Here is an 18,764-nt window from a genome sequence, read left to right as displayed (position 1 = left end):
TTGTTTATACAAATATCCTTTATTTAAATAGTAATGTGAGGAAAAAAACGAGTTCTTAATAGGTTGTGGTTTGTAAATACAAATATATACATTAGTTGATTTTTTTACTTATAATAACAATACCATTATTGACTTATAAAGATTAGAACAATATTAGAGTGTATGTTGTTCAGCAAAATGAGAAATTTAGGTACAAAAAATATTTGTAGTAGTTACTAGTATTATTTAAGTTTATATTTAATTTTATCATCTTCTACGTTTAATTTTAGTTATTTTTTATTAATTTTATTTCATGAATGATCAAATATGGAAGGAAATTAGCAACATGTTTTTTTCCCTTTCATTTCGCTTTCATGCAATTAAATTTATTTATTATTACTCTCTTTATTGAATTATAATGACTATTTATTATTGTCCTTCATTCATTTTAATATTCACGTTGTTAACATTAAATCAATTTTATGATTTTTCAATTTCAATTGTAAGTAGTAGATTATTTTGAGCAGTAAAGGAGAATCATTTATTTTGATTCTTAAGGATAGAAGTTAAATATAATTGATCATTACTAAAACATTTCTCTAAAAGTAAATATTTTAGTTTCATTAGTTCTAAAGAGATTGATAGTAAACAAAGAGACCTAAGTTCTTTTAATGGATTAAGATTTGAGTAATTTAGTAGGTTAATGATAACATAATCAAGATTAACTAAAATCTATAAGAATTAATTGTCTTTTGAAAGGTATAATGAAGTTGCTTCTTATTTATCCTCTAGGGTGTTATGCAAGCAATGTTCCATGCTCACTACATCATAATATAATCTCTTACATTATGTTTGCTTCCAATTCAATTGAGCCGTCAAATGTGCCTACAATTTGTGTCAATGTGTTCCTTAGATTTCTCACACAATCATGTTAACTCATTCCATTCATTTTGGATGCAAAACTCTCCAAAAAAATATGTTACTTTCCCTTACAAAACCAATTATGATGTTTCTTTTCATAAATTTCATAATTGAAATCAAATACTTCATATATATACATATGATTGTGGTATTAGGAGTTTGATTACAAAAAGAGACACAAAATGATATGAAGAATTGAAGATATGCAATGAGAGAAGGCACAATAACATTAAACTTGAAAATAAGGCAAAGGGAGATGTATGTGACTTTCCATGGGTGGCACCCTCCCACGTGCCATGCTCCCACATTACATAACCATGCACGTGTCTTCTTCATATTATCATATATTTATTTATATAATCTTGTTTTTCATGTTTTACAAATAGTTATAGTAATTAAGTAATTTTAAAGGACAGAATCAAAGGATAAAAGTTGTTAACTAATATGTTAGCATTTCAAAGATAGAATAATGAAACACATTCATTATACATATTTTCAATACAACGTATAGTTTAATATGCATGTATGTTCCATTTCTGATTCACTTATCAGGGTTTAACTGAACTTTATATACCACAACTTAAATCAATACACTTTTTTTTATTGAACAATTATAAAATTTTGAAGATTTTATATCTTATTTCATGAGTTCTACTTTAATAAAAAATTGTTAAAAAGATTGTGATGGAAAATAGGCTGCTAATGTTTCTTTACTTTTTTCTTTTTGGTTGCTCTTTCCATTCAATAATTCCCATATTGTTTCTTTCACTCTTATAATCTTTCTTTAGAGAAATTCATTAATTACATACACTTTTATTCTGTTCATTGTATATGGCAAAGTCATCAAACATTTGACAATCCACAGATAGAGAATTGACATGTTTAAGAGATCCACACACTTCTATTTCCTTTGATCTCTCAAAATATGTGGAAAAACAACCACCAAACCTTTGATAAACAAGCTTTCAGATCATGGCAACCCATGGGACATAAAGTTGCAAAAGGGTAGCATCTGATGTGAGTGTACTAACTTAGAGAAAGTTAAGCAACTAAAGAAATATAACACTTGGCATTTTATTATTCAGAGAATTCCTAACAAACTTTTTTGCTAGGATCATCGTGATCATGCATTTATTTGATGATATAAATGATAAAAAAATAGAGAAATCCTTTGTTTATGTACATGTACACAACCTTAAAATGTGCTACAATGAACATAACTTGTTTGTGTAAATGTCTGATTCAGTTATTCTTTTATCATCTTATGAGGATTAATCCAATGGCAGTGACTATGAGAGTTGAAGGAAGACCAAATTTGAGATGAGTCCAAAAAGTTAATGTGTATCCATTGTTTGGAGCTCTACGAGCTTGTTCACACACAATCAAGTTTGCAGCAGATCCTAACAGTGAAAAGTTTCCTGCTATAGTGCTCACCCAAGCTAGGATTAGCCATGCCTTCTTCTCATCTTCTTTGGAAATTGCAGCAGCTGAGGCTGCAACTCTTGCTCCAAGCAACAGAACTGTAAAACACAGGTAGAATGTTTTGGTTCATCAGATGAAAATGGCTCTTAGCAGAGAAGAAAGTACATCTAGTTTTGGTCAATTTTGGTATTCTAAAGACAAGAAGAATAATTATTTTGGCAAATGATTATGTGCTTACCAGTTGGTACATTTGAAGCCAAATTTGATAGGACAAGTATAACTACAGCAAGTATAGCTATTCCAGTAGCATGATCTATTCTGGAATAAGGCTCCATTAAGTCCCACAGAGCACTTGGAATTCCAGTTTTCTTGAAGCCATCTACTGTTATAAACATTCCACAGAAGAATATCAAAAGGGAATAAGAGACCTGTTTGTTCCAAGACGCAAAATCACTGTAAGAGATTGTTCAAAGTTCAACTGACACAAAAATAACAATAGCTAGAGTTTCAAAAGGAAGAGAGATACATGAGATTATGTACAAGAGGTTGTATGATATAAGTTTTACCTTGTCTATGCTAGGCCCTGCATCTTTGAAATCAAGCACAACCAAAATTATTGCAGCTGCAATTGCAGCCCATGCCATATTTACACCAAGAAGCATTGCAATCAACATCATCAATGTGATTGCATAAACACAAGATTTCCATAGTATCCTTTTCCATTTTAAGCTCAAATAGTCCTCCTTTCCTTGTGAAGAGTGCATAATACGTGCTTCTATAGGTCTATCCACTACTACTGCAACATCTTTTGAAGGATTGGTGTCACTGGTCCCCTTCTTGGATGCATTTGAGGTTGTTGTGGAATCCTTTGAGTTTTTGCTACTAACACCCATCTGAACTTCACTTAAACTATGCACTTTTTGGTTTGTCATAGTGTGAACTTGAGAAGAGTTCTGAAGATTATTAGTTGGTTCTGAACTGTCACTGCATTCTTCAGAATTAAAGGATGCACAATGAGCCATTATGGCTGGAGAAAACTGATGAGACATAATCTCCTCTTCTGCCACTTGTGAAATTGGATCCTCTTCATCCTTGTGAATAGTTAACACCCTCCAATATATGACTATAAGCATTAAAACATTCACCACAAGTCCTACAAGCATAGCTGGAAGAATGCCAGTTAGAAAACTCCCAAATGATATTTTGCCTTGAATAGCTATAACCAGATTCTGGGGGTTCCCAATTGGGGTTGCTGAGGAGCCAATATTAGCACTTGAAGCAAGTGCAAGAAGGAAAGGGTAAGGTGGGAGGTTATGCTGCCTTGCAATTTTCAACACAAATTCAGTCAGCACAACACAAGAGGTGTCATTGGTGAAAAAAGCACTTGAAATAGCAGAAATCACACAGATTCTACAAAGTAAGTCTTTTGGTCCTCTACTTTTCCACGAGAGCAGCTTCCCCAAGTACTTGAACAGGTCTGCTCTTTCAAGAAAAACAGTAACAACCATTGTGCCAAAAAGAAGACCAAGAATTGGAATATCAATTGCAGCAAAAGCTTGATCTGGAGTCAGAACTTGGAATATGACCATAAGCATTGCACCCAGTAGGGACCCTGCCGTTCTCCCAATAGGTAGAAAAGGCACACATGGGAAAACTGCTAGAACCCAGAAGACTGCAAAGGCTACTGAACCAAGGGCAACTGTTGGAGGGGGAGCCAGTGCCATTCTTGTGCTTAAACAAGCAACACTTTTAGATTTCTAGACAGATATTCAAACTTCCACCTCCTGGTCAACACAATACAATGTTGTCTGGTAGAATTTCCTGAACATCCAAAGCCAATTGATAAGTAACTTAGTGAGACTAATGAAAATCCAACCCTTAAGACTCCATTACCTATTCAATCTAACACTTCAAGACATGAAATAAGTAAATGATTATTATTGAATTAGATCAGACATTGGACTTTCATGTTATAAAACATGACAACAATGATGTAAGATAAAATCGCATGAATTACAAAGCCTTGAATAAAAGTTGAAAGGAGTAGTTATGTAAAAGACAACTTAAGACAAAAATCATAATAAGCTGTAAGCCAACCAACAATCCAAACCAATAAAAGAGGAATCACAAATAATATTAATATGAGCTGTTTCAAGTCTTTGTCAACGCCACGTGTCAGTCTTACTGGAAAAAAATGGTGGTTTTTTCTTTGCCAACAAAAATGGACTAATTGGTACCATATTAGTACTGTCAAAACCTCATCCAAGATACACTTGACTTGATAACCATATCCACTTTTTCCTTTTTTTAAGGGCTAGCTGTCCAAAGTCAAGGTCTCAAATACTAGTATTTGCTTGCATCATGTTATGAAGTACTGACACAGTAAACATGGAGGAAAGTACATCTGTACATGCTAGAAAAATCGAACAACAGTAAGAGTTTCATAGAACCCTCAAACTGCATCAAATCTGTAGGTACACAAAGAACATATAAATGGACTGTTCAACCACTTCTAAAAACAAAGTTCTAATCCTCTTTTGACTTAAAACCACCCCTGAAAGCCAGAATTTGAAACCACTCGATACATGTTTTTGGTTTAAAGTTACAAAGTTATTCTTTCAGCTTTAAGCCATAACCATATTGATCCACTGAACAGCAAAGACATATAACACAGCAGTTAAATCAAGGAAAAGCAAAACAGCATAACATAAACATTCATCATCACACACTTTACATCATATTGTTACCTTATTGATAACTTGAAGGCTCCATGTAAATGCTATGAACTCTGAGTCTCTTTTCTGAATTGGATTGAGAAAAAAATATATTATGTCAGGACAATTGCAACAGAGCTGAAAAGTAGCTAAGAGACTTCACAGTATTTAGTGAGAAAGACGAGTGTCTTGCTAGTCATATATACGTGCACACTTAAAGGGATGAGTCATAAGCGGCAACTGAGTCCAGTTGGCTAAAAGTGACACTTTGTTTACATGCAAAGTCTAGAGTATAGAAGTCGTGAGAGGCAACTTTATGTTCCATCACGTGTGCTTCATTACAGTGATACTATCTTCTGCTCTTTAAACAAATCCTATATAACTGGAATCAAAACTAAGTTACTGTGATTTTTGAACTGCTATATTCTTTAATAAAAATTTAAACTTTGATTACCCATTAAAATTTTAAACCTAATAGAAAAACCTGTGTTAAAAAAGCTTTACCATGATGCTTAATTTGTTACATTTTCCAACCGGAATAGTAGGAAGAAGAGAGACAACTTCGTACGACAACTTGATGAAGGGACCCTCCACTGTGATCTGTGTTTGTATGCAAAAACGTCATATGAGGCAACTTCAAACATAGCTTCAAATCATTGTTACGGGGCACACTCACTACTCAAGGATTGATTTTTCAAAACGCTTTTTCAATAAATTTTACTGTAATGAGAGTGAAATTATGAGGGATACTTAGGATGTTAAAAAAGTGGATAAAATTTGTGATGAGTATTAAATAAATATGTTTAATAGATATCAGTAAATAGTGAGTATTTATAATATTATAATATTGATTATATGGATACTGTTATCCATTCATAAATAAATAGCCCTAGGTAAAAAGAAAATTCATGAGTAGTTTTTGATTTATATCTCAAGCACCGAATAATGAGACCAAGATATTATCGGTTAACTAAATTTCCAAAATTCTATGATTTTTAATAGGGTTAAGTATTTTTTTTATATATTTTCAAATTTGATGTGAAATAAAAATTTCGATATATTTTTATCATAAATTTTAAAAATAAATTTATATAATTATTTTAATTTAATTATATTATTTTTTGTGTGTTAAATAGTATAAATAAATCAAAATGTTAAATAATACACGTTTAAAACTTAAAATATAAGTTAAAAGCATATATTTTTAAAGTTTAAAAATTAAATGTATCGAAGTTTTATAAATAAATAAATTTTAATTTTGTACTAAAACCTTATTTATTTTTCTTTTTAATAGAAAAGAACATCTTCATGAGAAGTTGTTTGTAAGAGGTTGTTCCAAAATGAGTTAATTGAATTAAAGGTATGGAAAACAATTTTAGTTGAAAGTAAAATGCTCTGTTCTGTTGTCTTCTTCTTCTGTTTCTGTCTCGGACGATAAGGCTTCTGTCACATTCATTGGAGGTTTCTGGGTAGCATATAAATTTTTCTTTTTCTTTAATTAAGCTATTTTATAGATATTTTTGAAGTATTAAGATTTTTTGAAACACCCAAGTAAGGGACACGTATGAGTAGCGTATGCGTACCTGTATTGATATGGACGTAGGTGGACATGTTAAATATATTTGAATACTCTTTGAAAGTTGTATTTGTAGAAATGTATTTGATATAATAAAACATCATCAATTGTATATAAAATATAATTATATGAATTTCGAACATAATATAATGTTTGAATATTTAATACGATACATCACTCGAAAAGCTAAAATATAAAGTTATTATAATAAAATAAAAGAAACTTCATATATACAAACTATTTATAACAAAAATTATAGACAAAAACAAATCTAAAAGAAAAATTAAGCATTATCAGTCCCTCCACCAAGAGCTTGTTTCAGCAAAACTCAATCATTCTCTAATCACACCTATCGGATAATCATAACTAAGAATAATGCACCAAAACATACAAGCAAATCACAAATAAAAGGGTAAGCTAGCAATACAAACAATTCATAATACATCAAAAACATGTTAAACATTTTACACAAGATACATATATCACACCAAACCAACCAAACACTTTATGCATGACAACTCTTTGACTGAGTATCCGGATTAGTATGAACATCGAACTATGAAAGTTCGTGCACTTGTTGTGGTGAAACAGCTGACTCATCCCAAGTTATCACACAAAGTTAGTCCTTTATCACTCGTCTTAGACCAAGGTAAAACCCTATACTAGGACCTCATTCTATTCTCATGACATGTCTCACCTCTCTATACTTGAGAATGGATGACCATTAGAATATCATGATGAATTCCAAGACTGAGCTTCCCATATTCACGCTTACAGTACTTGAAACCAACACTAAGAAATTCCTCCTTGGAACACTCTTCTATACCTTTGAAACCATTGAGATCATTTCATATTCACATAGTATATCAATACATGAGACTAGTGATCATACATTAAAGAAATAGAAATACCCTTACAAGTCATCAGAAATTACACAATAACACAATTTTCTTTATAGCAACTTAATACTCATTGTAGGCAAGGAAAACAACTTTGAAACCCTCACCAACAGCTTCAGAAGGGTCCAAAACCTTCAAAATGACCTAAACGTCCAAAACTGATATTCAGAACCTTGAATTTGAGATCCCAAAACTAAAAAAAACAAAAGCTGGCTGAGGGGCACTTAGGGGGTGCCTGAGGCTGCTCAAGCGAGTTCCTCTCGTAAAAAGGGCACCCAACGTTGCATCAGGTTCTAAAACTCTTCTATTTTGAATTTGGTGACCCTTTACACAAGTTTAAATGATTCCTAAACACTCTTAAGCACTGAGAAACATCTAAAAACATACCTTTAACTCGAATTGACAATTCCAAACCCAAATTGACCATTCTAGACTACCTAAACTCACTTATATGACTTCCCACACAAATTTAAGCAAACTAAAGGCCTAGAAAAGTCATAAATGACTCAAATACAAACCTTAAACTCCCCAATTTAGTCTCAACCCCTTACATCAAAATTTCACTAACCAAACCCCCAATTTGCACTCAAAACAACTCAAACACTAACCATTGACCACCCTTTTTGGTTCTATATCAATTTCCACCCAAAACATACTTCTAACAAGTTTCAATTGACCCCATAACAGAAGTGGAAAAATGGTTTCCTCTCACCAGTACATGTCTCACCGTTCACCTATTAAAACCCTCCATTTTTAACCTTAAAACCCAATTATTTGATCATTTACCACTCTAAACAACTTGGCAGTCAAATAGAACCATCCAAACAACTTTATAACATGTAATTCATAGCAGCAACGACATCACAAATTTAACCACAGTTAGAATAAATAATCAAATTAATTAAACATATTTAATCACCTAAATTAGCATAACAAAATTCTTGAAATTCTAAACTCAATCAATTTAACAAACATACAAGCATCAAACACATTTACCCAACATCAATTAAAAGCACACATCTAGCTTCCCTTACTTTAGAAAGAACTCCTACGACTTTAGGAACTCCTAGCCGTCCCTTACACCACAAGAACTCTAGAAAAACCTACAACTCACCGATTGGTGATCAAAATCAAACCTTAGAACCTCAAATTGACCAAGAGTCAAGAAAGAAGCACTTTTGATACATGCAAAAACAGATTTTTTTGTATGATCATACTGCAATTAAAAGGAAAAGGGGATAGAAACTTATTTGCTCTAAACAAAGAACTGATTGGATATAATTGGAGATTACTCCGTCGTGATCTCCTAGGTACCTCCTGATCGTTAAACAGATGATCGAGGAGTTAGAATTCTTAGAGAAAAAGTAGAGAACTCTAAAAATATGGTTTGTAAAAATGTGGTTTCTAAAAATGTGGTTTCTAGAAGGATAATACCTTTTAAAATAATGAACTCGTTTATAACAAAATTATTTATAAATAACTCTTTTAATATTAAAATAATCGAGTCTAACTATTTTTAAACTATCACCAATTTTAAAATACTAGTTTTTCAGATTTTAAAATGATATAATTACATTGGAGTGATTAAAAAAATTATTTATCAAATATAATTAATGAATCTCATATTTAGGTAATCACGAGATTAATGCTTATGTGGTAATTGTGGGTGTTTTTTTGAGCAAATTAACTATGAAAATTCATTACTAATAAATGTGAGTAAATTAATATAAAATATCTAACATAATTTCATTTACCCAAAATTTTAAAATGTTAAATTTATGATTAAAAAATAAAATAAATTAAAAGAAAAAATATGAAGGTGCCATAAAATAGTTTGTTAAAAAAGTGTACAAAATGCCTAAAATCTCTCTCCAATAAAAAAAATGAATTTAAAGCTATGTAAAAAAATATTAATAGCCCACATAGTCTATTAGAATAATTACTTTTAATATATACTTAAATGAAATTATTTTTCAGTTTACTAAGTTATTTCTTAAAACCTATTAATTAAAAACTCATTTGTTTGAGTGATTTACACTTTTAGGAAGATATTGTCCGCTTTGGGTCAAGTTCTCACGGATTTGCTTTTGGTACCACTCCAAAAGGCCTCTTAACAATGGAGGTATGTTATGTGTATATAAACTCATGTGCATCTCTTATTTTATCCGATGTGGGACTTTGTTTGTACCCAACACACATGTGTAACAAGTAAGAATGTGTAAATGCATTGTGCAATGATGTTCTTCATGTGTCTTTTTAATGGAGAAGTTTGTAGCTTGCTTTAATTGAAGTTTGAACCCCAGGTGAAGTTTGAAGTTTGTCCTAGTCTCCTGTCCTTACAAGCTGCTTTATGAAGTATGTTCCTGAATAGGTGCAATGTCATGCAACCAGTACTGTTCGTCTTGTTTATGGGGACACACACAATCATACATATTAAACACATAAACACCTTTGATCTTCAATGGAACTCATTTTGCTATCAAAGAAAACTTGATTTTCCACTTTCACTTTGCCATCAATGAAATCTCCAATTTCACTTCTCTTCTTTGTTGTTGGAATCCTCAATTTGTATGTCCACTGTCTTTTTTTTTTCAACCCTAATCCCAAATTTCCACATTAGAAAGCCCAAAATAGACACACAAAAATCATATATGTTCAACAGATACGCACCTTCGACCTTCAATGGAACTCACTTCACTATCAAAGAAAGTTTTTCCACTTTCACTTTGTAGTCAATGAAATTTCCAATTTTGTTTCTCTTCTTTGCGGTTGAAATCTCCAATTCGTAAAAAGTTCACTGATTAATTTTTTTCTAAACCCTAATCTCAAATTTCCACATCAAAAATCCCTTATGGGTTACATCAAAAAACAAATATCACGACACTACAAAATACCCACCACAACATGCTCAATAAGTCAACGTGAATTATTTAAACGTTTAAACAAAAATCGAATTGATTGATGCACATTAATGCATTTGAAGACAAAATTGATACTTATTCAAAAGGAAAAGCCAAGTAAAAACAATGGAAACCACCGAACAATTAAGCCTTATTATTATTATCATCATCATTATCAAATAGTGACACTTCTTAAAATATTAATTTTAATGGTTTACATTTTTTTGTTTTGAATTACTTGACTTCAACAAGTTGATAATCTGAAAATATTTTATAATTTTGAAAATAAATAATGTTTATGAAAATATATTTTTTGGTCTCACGTTATCTCTGCATATTACTACAATGGAAAATTAGTCTTATATAATTCTTTATGCAAAAACATTTTGAGTTGGTAAATATATTTTTTAATTTTGAAACTTTTTGAACTCAGTGTCACAAGTTTGTCACAACTTATAGGTTGTCAACTTTGTTAGATGATCAAACATGAAAAACTTCTAAAGGAGTTGTTTCTAAATATTTATTTAATTTTTTCTCAGCGTTTTAAATTGAGTTAAATTAGTTTTATTTATTCATTATTTTTTCTCAGCATTTTAAATTAATATAAATATAATTAAATTGCGTCGGAATATATTTTCAATTCAGTAATTTAAAATTAATTATTTATTACAGAAAATGCCTCAAAATACATTTTCCATATTTTTTAATTATTATAAAGTAATATACTTATAAATAATATTAAAACGATAAAATATAAAATTATCTGTGATGATAAAGCTATTATACAGTTAAATTGAGTGTGATAAATAAAATTCAACCTTATGACCAAAAAATATAATTATATTAAAATATTCCAGTTAGGAATAACTCTTTTTACTCTTTACTGTTTACATGTCAAAAAACATGAATTTTTTTTTCTGTTATACTGAAATAAAATATTATAAAAGAGAACTACCAAGAGAGAAAAATACATCAATATAGATGGTGACAAAATATATTAAAAAGTGATATAACAATTTTGTAAAATATTAAATATATATTTTAATATATGTGCCATGGGGGAAGCAACTTCCTTTGTGTGCTGTCACACTGAAGATGACAGTGATGGCATGTTCCATCTTTGGTTGTGCTCACACTTAGATTTTCCACAACAACTAACTCTTCAATTGTACGGATTGACTGCTTGATGTTTTTTTGGGCTCCACTTCCACTAGTTTTGCTTATTCTGTTATTCATTTTAAAGTATTACTTTTTTATGTTCATGTTGCCCTTAAATAATATTATTTTTAATTTATTCTTCCACCGTATCTCTAGATAAAAGTAAAGATATATTAGTATAAAGTTCATCGCATTGAAAAGATGAACTTGAAAATCCCTATCACATTTTTCTCTAATATTTTTTGAATTGAGTCTTTTTCAATCTTTTTATCATATTCTATCCTCCAAAAGGTAGGTATTATGTTTTCTGATTCAATGCCGTGTAACAAAGTAAAAAAGGTTTGATGTATTACTTATGATTTTTTAATCAATGGAGTAAAATGTCATGGGTTTAATATTCCAATATTAACTTTATTAAAATAACATTAGCAGCAGAATTAATCAGTATTATTTTGGAGTTTAATATTTTTATTTTGTCTTTAAAAGTTAGACTGATAAATATATCAAAATAGTTTAGAAAAGAAAAGTAAATTGTTGTAGCAAAGATTTTAGATATCTCCCAAACTAACATTTATTACAACTTGAAATTCCAAAGCATTCGTTACAAACTTTCACCAAAGACATTACAGTTACTTTGACGACATTAACAACAGAAACAGAGAAAATTAATCGCTTGTTCATCTATCTATATTATTTTGTGACAACCTTAAAATATACTACAGTGAACTGACTTTACTTGTGTAAACTTCTTCTACAACAATGTTGTTTGAAGATTAGAAAATTCTTTTCATCTATCTTATGAGTGTCAACCCTATTGCAGTGACTATAAGAGTAGAAGGAAGTCCAAATTTTAGATGAGTCCAAAAGGTTAGAGTGTATCCAAGGTTTGGAGCACGACGAGCTTGCTCACACACTATCAAGTTAGCAGCTGATCCTAACAATGAAAAGTTCCCTGCTATGGTGCTCACCCAAGCTAAGATTAGCCATGCCTTCTGTTCATCTGCTTTCGAAATTGCAGCAGCTGAGGCTGCAACTCTTGCTCCAAGCAATAGAACTACAAATTATCAACACAAGATTCTGATACATCAAATCAAAATGGATCTCAATTTTAATAGGATTAAATATGTTTTTAGTTCTTAAATTTAAATTTAAAATTTATCTTTGTTTTAATACTTAATATATTATGATCTCTAAACTTTTAAAATAAATAAATATAATTTTTTTAATTTAATCAAATTAATTTTTTAACTTCTTAACCCGAATTTCATAATAATATTTGAATTAAAACGTATTGAACAACTTAAAATTAAAAAGATTATATGTATCGATTTATTTTTAAAGTTTGGAGACAAAAAATTGTATAAAAGTTTGGACAAGAACTAAATCTAATTTTACGTCTGTTTTAATATCTACCGTTAACTAAATAAGGTCAAATTTTCGGACTTTCTCATAAACATGAATGTGAGCAAGTTGTAAAGGAAAAAAGTATTGCTTTAGCAGATGATCATGTGCTTGCTTACCAGTTGGAACATTGGAAGCCAAATTTGACAGGACAAGTATAACTACAGCAAGAATAGCTGTTCCACTAACATGATCTATACGAGAATAGGGCTCCATTGCATCCCACATAGCACTTGGAATATCAGTTTTCTTAAACCCTTCTATTGTGATAAACATTCCACAGAAGAATATCAAAAGTGAATATGATACCTGTTCCAAGAAATAAAACCACACTAAGAATTGGTTTGAAGTTCAATTGGCACAAGAAAAGCAATAGCTAGCATGTCAAATATAGAAAGAGATTTTTACCTTGTCTAAGCTTGGCCCTGCATCTTTGAAATCAAGAACCACCAAAGTTATTGCTGCTGCAATTGCAGTCCATGCCATATTCAAACCAATAAGCATTGCAATCAGCATTACCAATGTGATTGCATAAACACAAGATTTCCACAGTACCCTTTTCCATTTTACATTCATATAGTCCTTTCCTTCTGAAGATTGCACAACATGTGCCACAACAGGTTTATCTACTACTATTGCAACATTTTTTGAAGGATTGGTTTCCTCCTTTGTGCCACTATGAACCATCTGAACTTCACTTTCACTTGTTGCTGATTGGTCTTTAATAACATGAACTTGAGAAGAAACCAATGCATGAGAAGAGTTTTGAACAGTATTACCAAGTTCTACACTTCCATTGCATTCTTGAGGATTCAAAGGTGTCAGATGAGACATTCTGGCTGGAGAAAACTGATGGGAAACAGCTTCCTCTTCTACTACAACTTCTGAAATTGGATTCTCTTCATCCTTAGGACTACACAGTACCTTCCAATACATGGCTATGAGAAAAAGAATATTCACTACAACTCCTACAATCATAGCTGGAAAAATACCCATCAGAAACTTCCCAAATGATATTTTACCCTGAATTGCTATAACCAGATTTTGGGGGTTCCCTATAGGGGTTGCTGAAGATCCAATATTAGCACTTGAAGCAAGTGCAAGAAGAAAAGGGTAGGGTGGAAGGTCATGCTGCCTTGCAATTTTCAGCACAAATTCAGTTAGCACAATGCAAGAGGTGTCATTTGTGAAGAAAGCACTTGATATAGCAGAAATCAAACAGATTCTGCAGAGTAAGTCCTTTGGTCCTCTACTTTTCCAAGAGAGCAATTTCCCCAAGTACTTGAACATGTTTGCTCTTTCAAGAAAAATAGTAACAAGCATTGTCCCAAAAAGAAGACCAAGAATTGGAAGATCAATTGCACCATATGCTTCATCTGGACTAAGAACTTTGAATATGACCATAAGCATTGCACCCAACAAAGACCCTGCAGTTCTCCCAATGGGTAAGAAAGGCACAGCTGGGAAAACTGCTAGTACCCAGAAGATTAAAAAGGCTACTGATCCAAGAACAACTTTTGAAGTAGCAGCTAGTGCCATTATTGTGATTGAACAAGCAACAGTCCTCAAAATTTCAAAGAATTCTCAAGAACTTCACCTTTAGGCCAACACAACAGAATTTTGTTTGGTTGAATTTCTGACATGGAAAAACAGTTGGTCAGTAACTTAGTAAAATTTCATGAAATCCATCCTTAGACACCATTTCTTATTAATCTACTACTTTTAGACATGAATTAAGTGAATCATCATTATCACTGAAGATTAATAATGATCAAACAGATTAGATATAGATATTTTCATGGTATATGCAGTTAAACTACGTTGCATCATGAATATGGCTACACCTATAAGTTTTTAAATGATTAAATTTGAATCAGATACTTGAACTTGAAATAATAAAGCATAATAACTTTGAACAAAATAAAAGTAACTGAGTTTCAAAGCATAGAATAAAATATTAAAGAAGTAATTATTGTGAAAAGCATCTGGAGGATTATAACTTAACAAGCTCATAAATAAACTCAGAAAAAAAAGGATAGACCAACTTCAAACCAAGCAATAGCTATAACCAAGGAGCAAAACAACACCAATAATCTCTTCTTACCAAAATAGTTTGTTTTGTATTTTAAAATTATCAAAACAGTCTACTTTTGAAAAAATTACTCACAAGATGCAACTAAACTCTCTGATATAGAAAACCATAGAAATATATCTGAGATATATACAGCATATCAGTACCTATAAACCATACAAATGTACAATATGCTAGTTTTCTTTTCTCTTCTTTTGTAACTGCTACTTAATGAAGTAACCATAACAAGTTTTTTTCTTTTCCTTTTCTAGATTCTCGAAATGCACGAAACCTGGTACGTCCAGCAACTTCTTTCAGACAAAAAAGCAAAGTTAGTATTCTGTTTTTGGTTAATTGAAATGAAATCCAGAATTGGAAAACACCATAAGTAACATGTTAGCAACAACATCATCATCCTATAATAAACCATTCAATTCAAGAGAACTTGAAAAGAAAAACAACACAAGCATCTATTACACATTGCAAAACCTATTCTTACCTCAAAAAGAGAAAAAAAAACGGTGGAAGAGGTCGAATTGCAGCAACCTCAGAGCTGAAAACTATTGAAGACACTTCACACCAATGGGTGAAATGTGACCCTCCTTTTATAAATATGCAGAGAGTAGTTAAAAATGTATAAACACCAACTTTAATGGCTTCCAATCAGAATAATGGCATACAGTTAATTAAGAATTTACCCTTTTTTTTTCTTTGATTAAAGGCACAAGATATTTTGCATACTGACAAATATTTTTGTTTAATCTAGGATATACCAGTAGCATTGCCTTTTGATTGAAAAACATGCTTCTCACACATACTTGCACTTGCGTCACTTCACACTATATTATTTAATAATAGCAACTAATTTTGAAATAACCAGCATGTGATACCAATTCATACTTTCCACAGCACCTTAACACAATGATAACTAGGATTGTGCAACATAAATTAATATCTAATGATACTTTGTATATTTAGATAATCTTATACCTCCATTTCCTTCCACTTGGTTGAGATATTTTTCAACCTTTCATGCAAGGATAATTCATGATGATATACACATATACATACATATACATATACATGTATATACATATATATATATATATATATATATATATATATATATATATATATATATAAAAGAAATGAATATTGTTTTAGGTCACCATGACGTTAAATGACATGATAAAGTATGAAAAATTGCACAAAAGCTAACAATACATAAATTTCAAGCATACATATAGTATAAAAGGGATATTTGAATTGTCTTCAATTACTATCAAATAATAGGATGTATTATATTAGACATAGCAAAAAAAATATTTTTTCATCCAATTGGTATTACCTTTTCTATTTCCTCTGTGTGTGTGTGTATATATATATATATATATATATATATATATATATATATATATATATATATCCCATGATAAGAAAGGATTTAAATTTAAAAAACATAAATGAATTAAATTTTCACAAATTATTAGGAAAACTAACCGGGGTATAAAAAAAAATGAACAAATTAACTCATAATAATCAAGTTCAAGATATTGAAGCAAAAAATTTCGTAATATAATTTGTATATCTTAACGATAAATTGTTACTACATATATACAATAGTTATTTTTTCCCTCTAAGGTGATAATTAATGTTTGTGTATATATAATTATAATATTATTGATAAATTACTCGTGCTTGAAAATAATGATTATATATATATATATATGATTATATATATATATATATATATATAGGTATATAGTAAATATTTTTCACTTAATAAATTTATATCATACTTAAAACTTAAGTACTAAAACTGAAACCTTATAACGCTAGCTTTTATGTGTACGGAAACTAAATTTATGTGAAATAAAAAATTGTGAATGTGTACGGAAACTAAATGTATGTGAAATAAAAAATTGTGAATGTGTACGGAAATTATGTAATGTGTGAAATACAAAATTGTGAAAGTGTACGGAAGTATATTTAATTGATGTCATAACAATCATTAGACTATGTTTATAAGTAGATTAGAAATATTTTTGGAACTTGGGTTCAAGTGCGTCATCCATAATTACTAGATCCAAAACTCTTGTTATTTATGCATCAAAGAAGTGTTCGAGCATGCATTAGTTTTCGTTATCTTTTTCTCTTTTCAAAAAGAAAATAGCACATTCGGACCACTGATTTAATTTTTTAAATAGCTACGTATTCGTAATTGGTTGGTTTATAACACTGACAAAATAGAGTAGTGATAGGGTTAATTAAAATTAACGAAACTAGGGTAGGTTCTTTTGTTCTAGAACAACATGGCACTATATAATAATAAAATCATTAAAATCTCAACATGCACGAGACGATACTTGATCATTCATAAGTCTAAGTAAATATAAAAACAACCTAAATGTGAAATGAGAGCTACTACATCTTATGATGTGTGATATTTGAATAAGTATTAGAAAAATAATAACGTCATAATTTACTAGTATTAAAAACCATAATCATAAGTTTTCAGCGTTTAGAGTATACATAAAAAAAAATGATAACATAATATTGAGGTCTGATTTGACAATACAAAATAATATTTTTCAACAACAAATTTAATTATTAATGAAAAGAAATAACGAATACTTTAAATGTTTAGAGAAAAAAAGTCAAAATAATGTCTTTTCGGTATAAAAATTTCGTTGACTCGTTGTGAAGCAAGTTTTATTTTCTTTTGACGAGTTTTTATTGATTTTTCTTTTTCAATTTTCTTGAGTTCATCAAATTTTAAACTGATTTATTTTAAGGTCAATTATTTGATTTAAGTGGACTGAACACCAGTTCATGAGTTCTTTGGCTGGAATTTTAAAATATATAGAAACATAACAAAATATTTCCAATAAAATCAATATTAATATTGAAACAATACGTGAAATCCCATGTTATATGATTTTGCATGGTAAACTATCAAATAATGAGACAACTTTTAATTAAATAAAAATGGAAAATGAGAACAACATATATTTACCTGATAACGAGAATTCTTTGTATAACTTCGAAGCTCAAAGGTTGTTTGTTAGCTTCGATTTGTCATGAAAAGCTGTTAACTTTTTCTCTGAGATATAGAAATAATTTTAGTGTTGTGGAAAACTAAAGGAAGAGAAATGAAAGGAAACTTAGGGCTAAAAACATAACACCAAAAATTCACACCACATATTGAAAGGTTGGGTTCTATTATATAAGAGAAGCTATGATAAAAGTTATAAAGTGCAATAACTTTAGTGGAACCATAATAGTGATATACATTATTAGAGGTGTTAATTGGTTAGACAATCTGGTAATTCAAGCTAACCTAATTTAATCTAAGTTTAATTTTTTTTTATTGGACTATTCAACTTAACTTAAATGAAATTGATTTAATCTTGTACTAGTTGTGTTACAACCTCATTATATTTGACTACTATAACAAAAATAATGCATATCATATATAAGTATAAATTTTTTATTTTCTATTACATATTCAAGGTACTAGATATAAACATGTTTACAATTTACTTCACATGTATTTAAACATTTCACATTTATTACTTTTAAAGATAATAAAATATATTTATTATCAATAAAAAGACAAAAATTTATTAAAAAAATTTATAAGATTAGGCGATTTTCATAATAGTGTATTAGCTTTGGAGTTAGAGATAAATATATTCGTCATTTATATTTTATATAACCCTC

The 18,764-nt window shown here is 30.1% G+C and overlaps 2 protein-coding genes across 3 annotated transcripts; both read right to left on the bottom strand.

Moving 5' to 3' along the window:
• Positions 1–1,941: 1,941 nt before the first annotated feature.
• On the bottom strand, positions 1,942–5,202 carry LOC108343956 (silicon efflux transporter LSI2). The gene is made up of 4 exons (XM_017582416.2): positions 5,070–5,202; positions 2,889–4,143; positions 2,561–2,750; positions 1,942–2,420 (listed from the first exon to the last, which is right to left on the bottom strand). The coding sequence occupies exons 2-4, from the start codon at positions 4,044–4,046 to the stop codon at positions 2,158–2,160; spliced, it is 1,611 nt and encodes a 536-aa protein (XP_017437905.1). The 5' UTR covers positions 4,047–4,143; positions 5,070–5,202; the 3' UTR covers positions 1,942–2,157.
• A 6,929-nt stretch (positions 5,203–12,131) lies between these two features.
• LOC108345343 (silicon efflux transporter LSI2) lies at positions 12,132–18,195 on the bottom strand. 2 transcript variants are annotated; one of them, XM_052867698.1, is made up of 4 exons: positions 18,058–18,195; positions 13,379–14,606; positions 13,090–13,279; positions 12,132–12,623 (listed from the first exon to the last, which is right to left on the bottom strand). In XM_052867698.1, exons 2-4 carry the CDS (start codon positions 14,507–14,509, stop codon positions 12,361–12,363), a joined length of 1,584 nt encoding a protein of 527 aa, XP_052723658.1. In that variant the 5' UTR covers positions 14,510–14,606; positions 18,058–18,195; the 3' UTR covers positions 12,132–12,360. The 2 variants fall into 2 exon arrangements, with proteins under 2 accessions (XP_052723658.1, XP_017439429.1); XM_017583940.2 differs by lacking the exon at positions 18,058–18,195 and adding an exon at positions 15,541–15,610.
• Positions 18,196–18,764: the final 569 nt, after the last annotated feature.

Source organism: Vigna angularis, chromosome 8 (assembly GCF_016808095.1).
Source record: "Vigna angularis cultivar LongXiaoDou No.4 chromosome 8, ASM1680809v1, whole genome shotgun sequence".
Taxonomy (NCBI): domain Eukaryota; kingdom Viridiplantae; phylum Streptophyta; class Magnoliopsida; order Fabales; family Fabaceae; genus Vigna; species Vigna angularis.
Note: the sequence above shows the minus strand (reverse complement) of the source record. Positions and strands in the feature narration are given on the sequence as shown.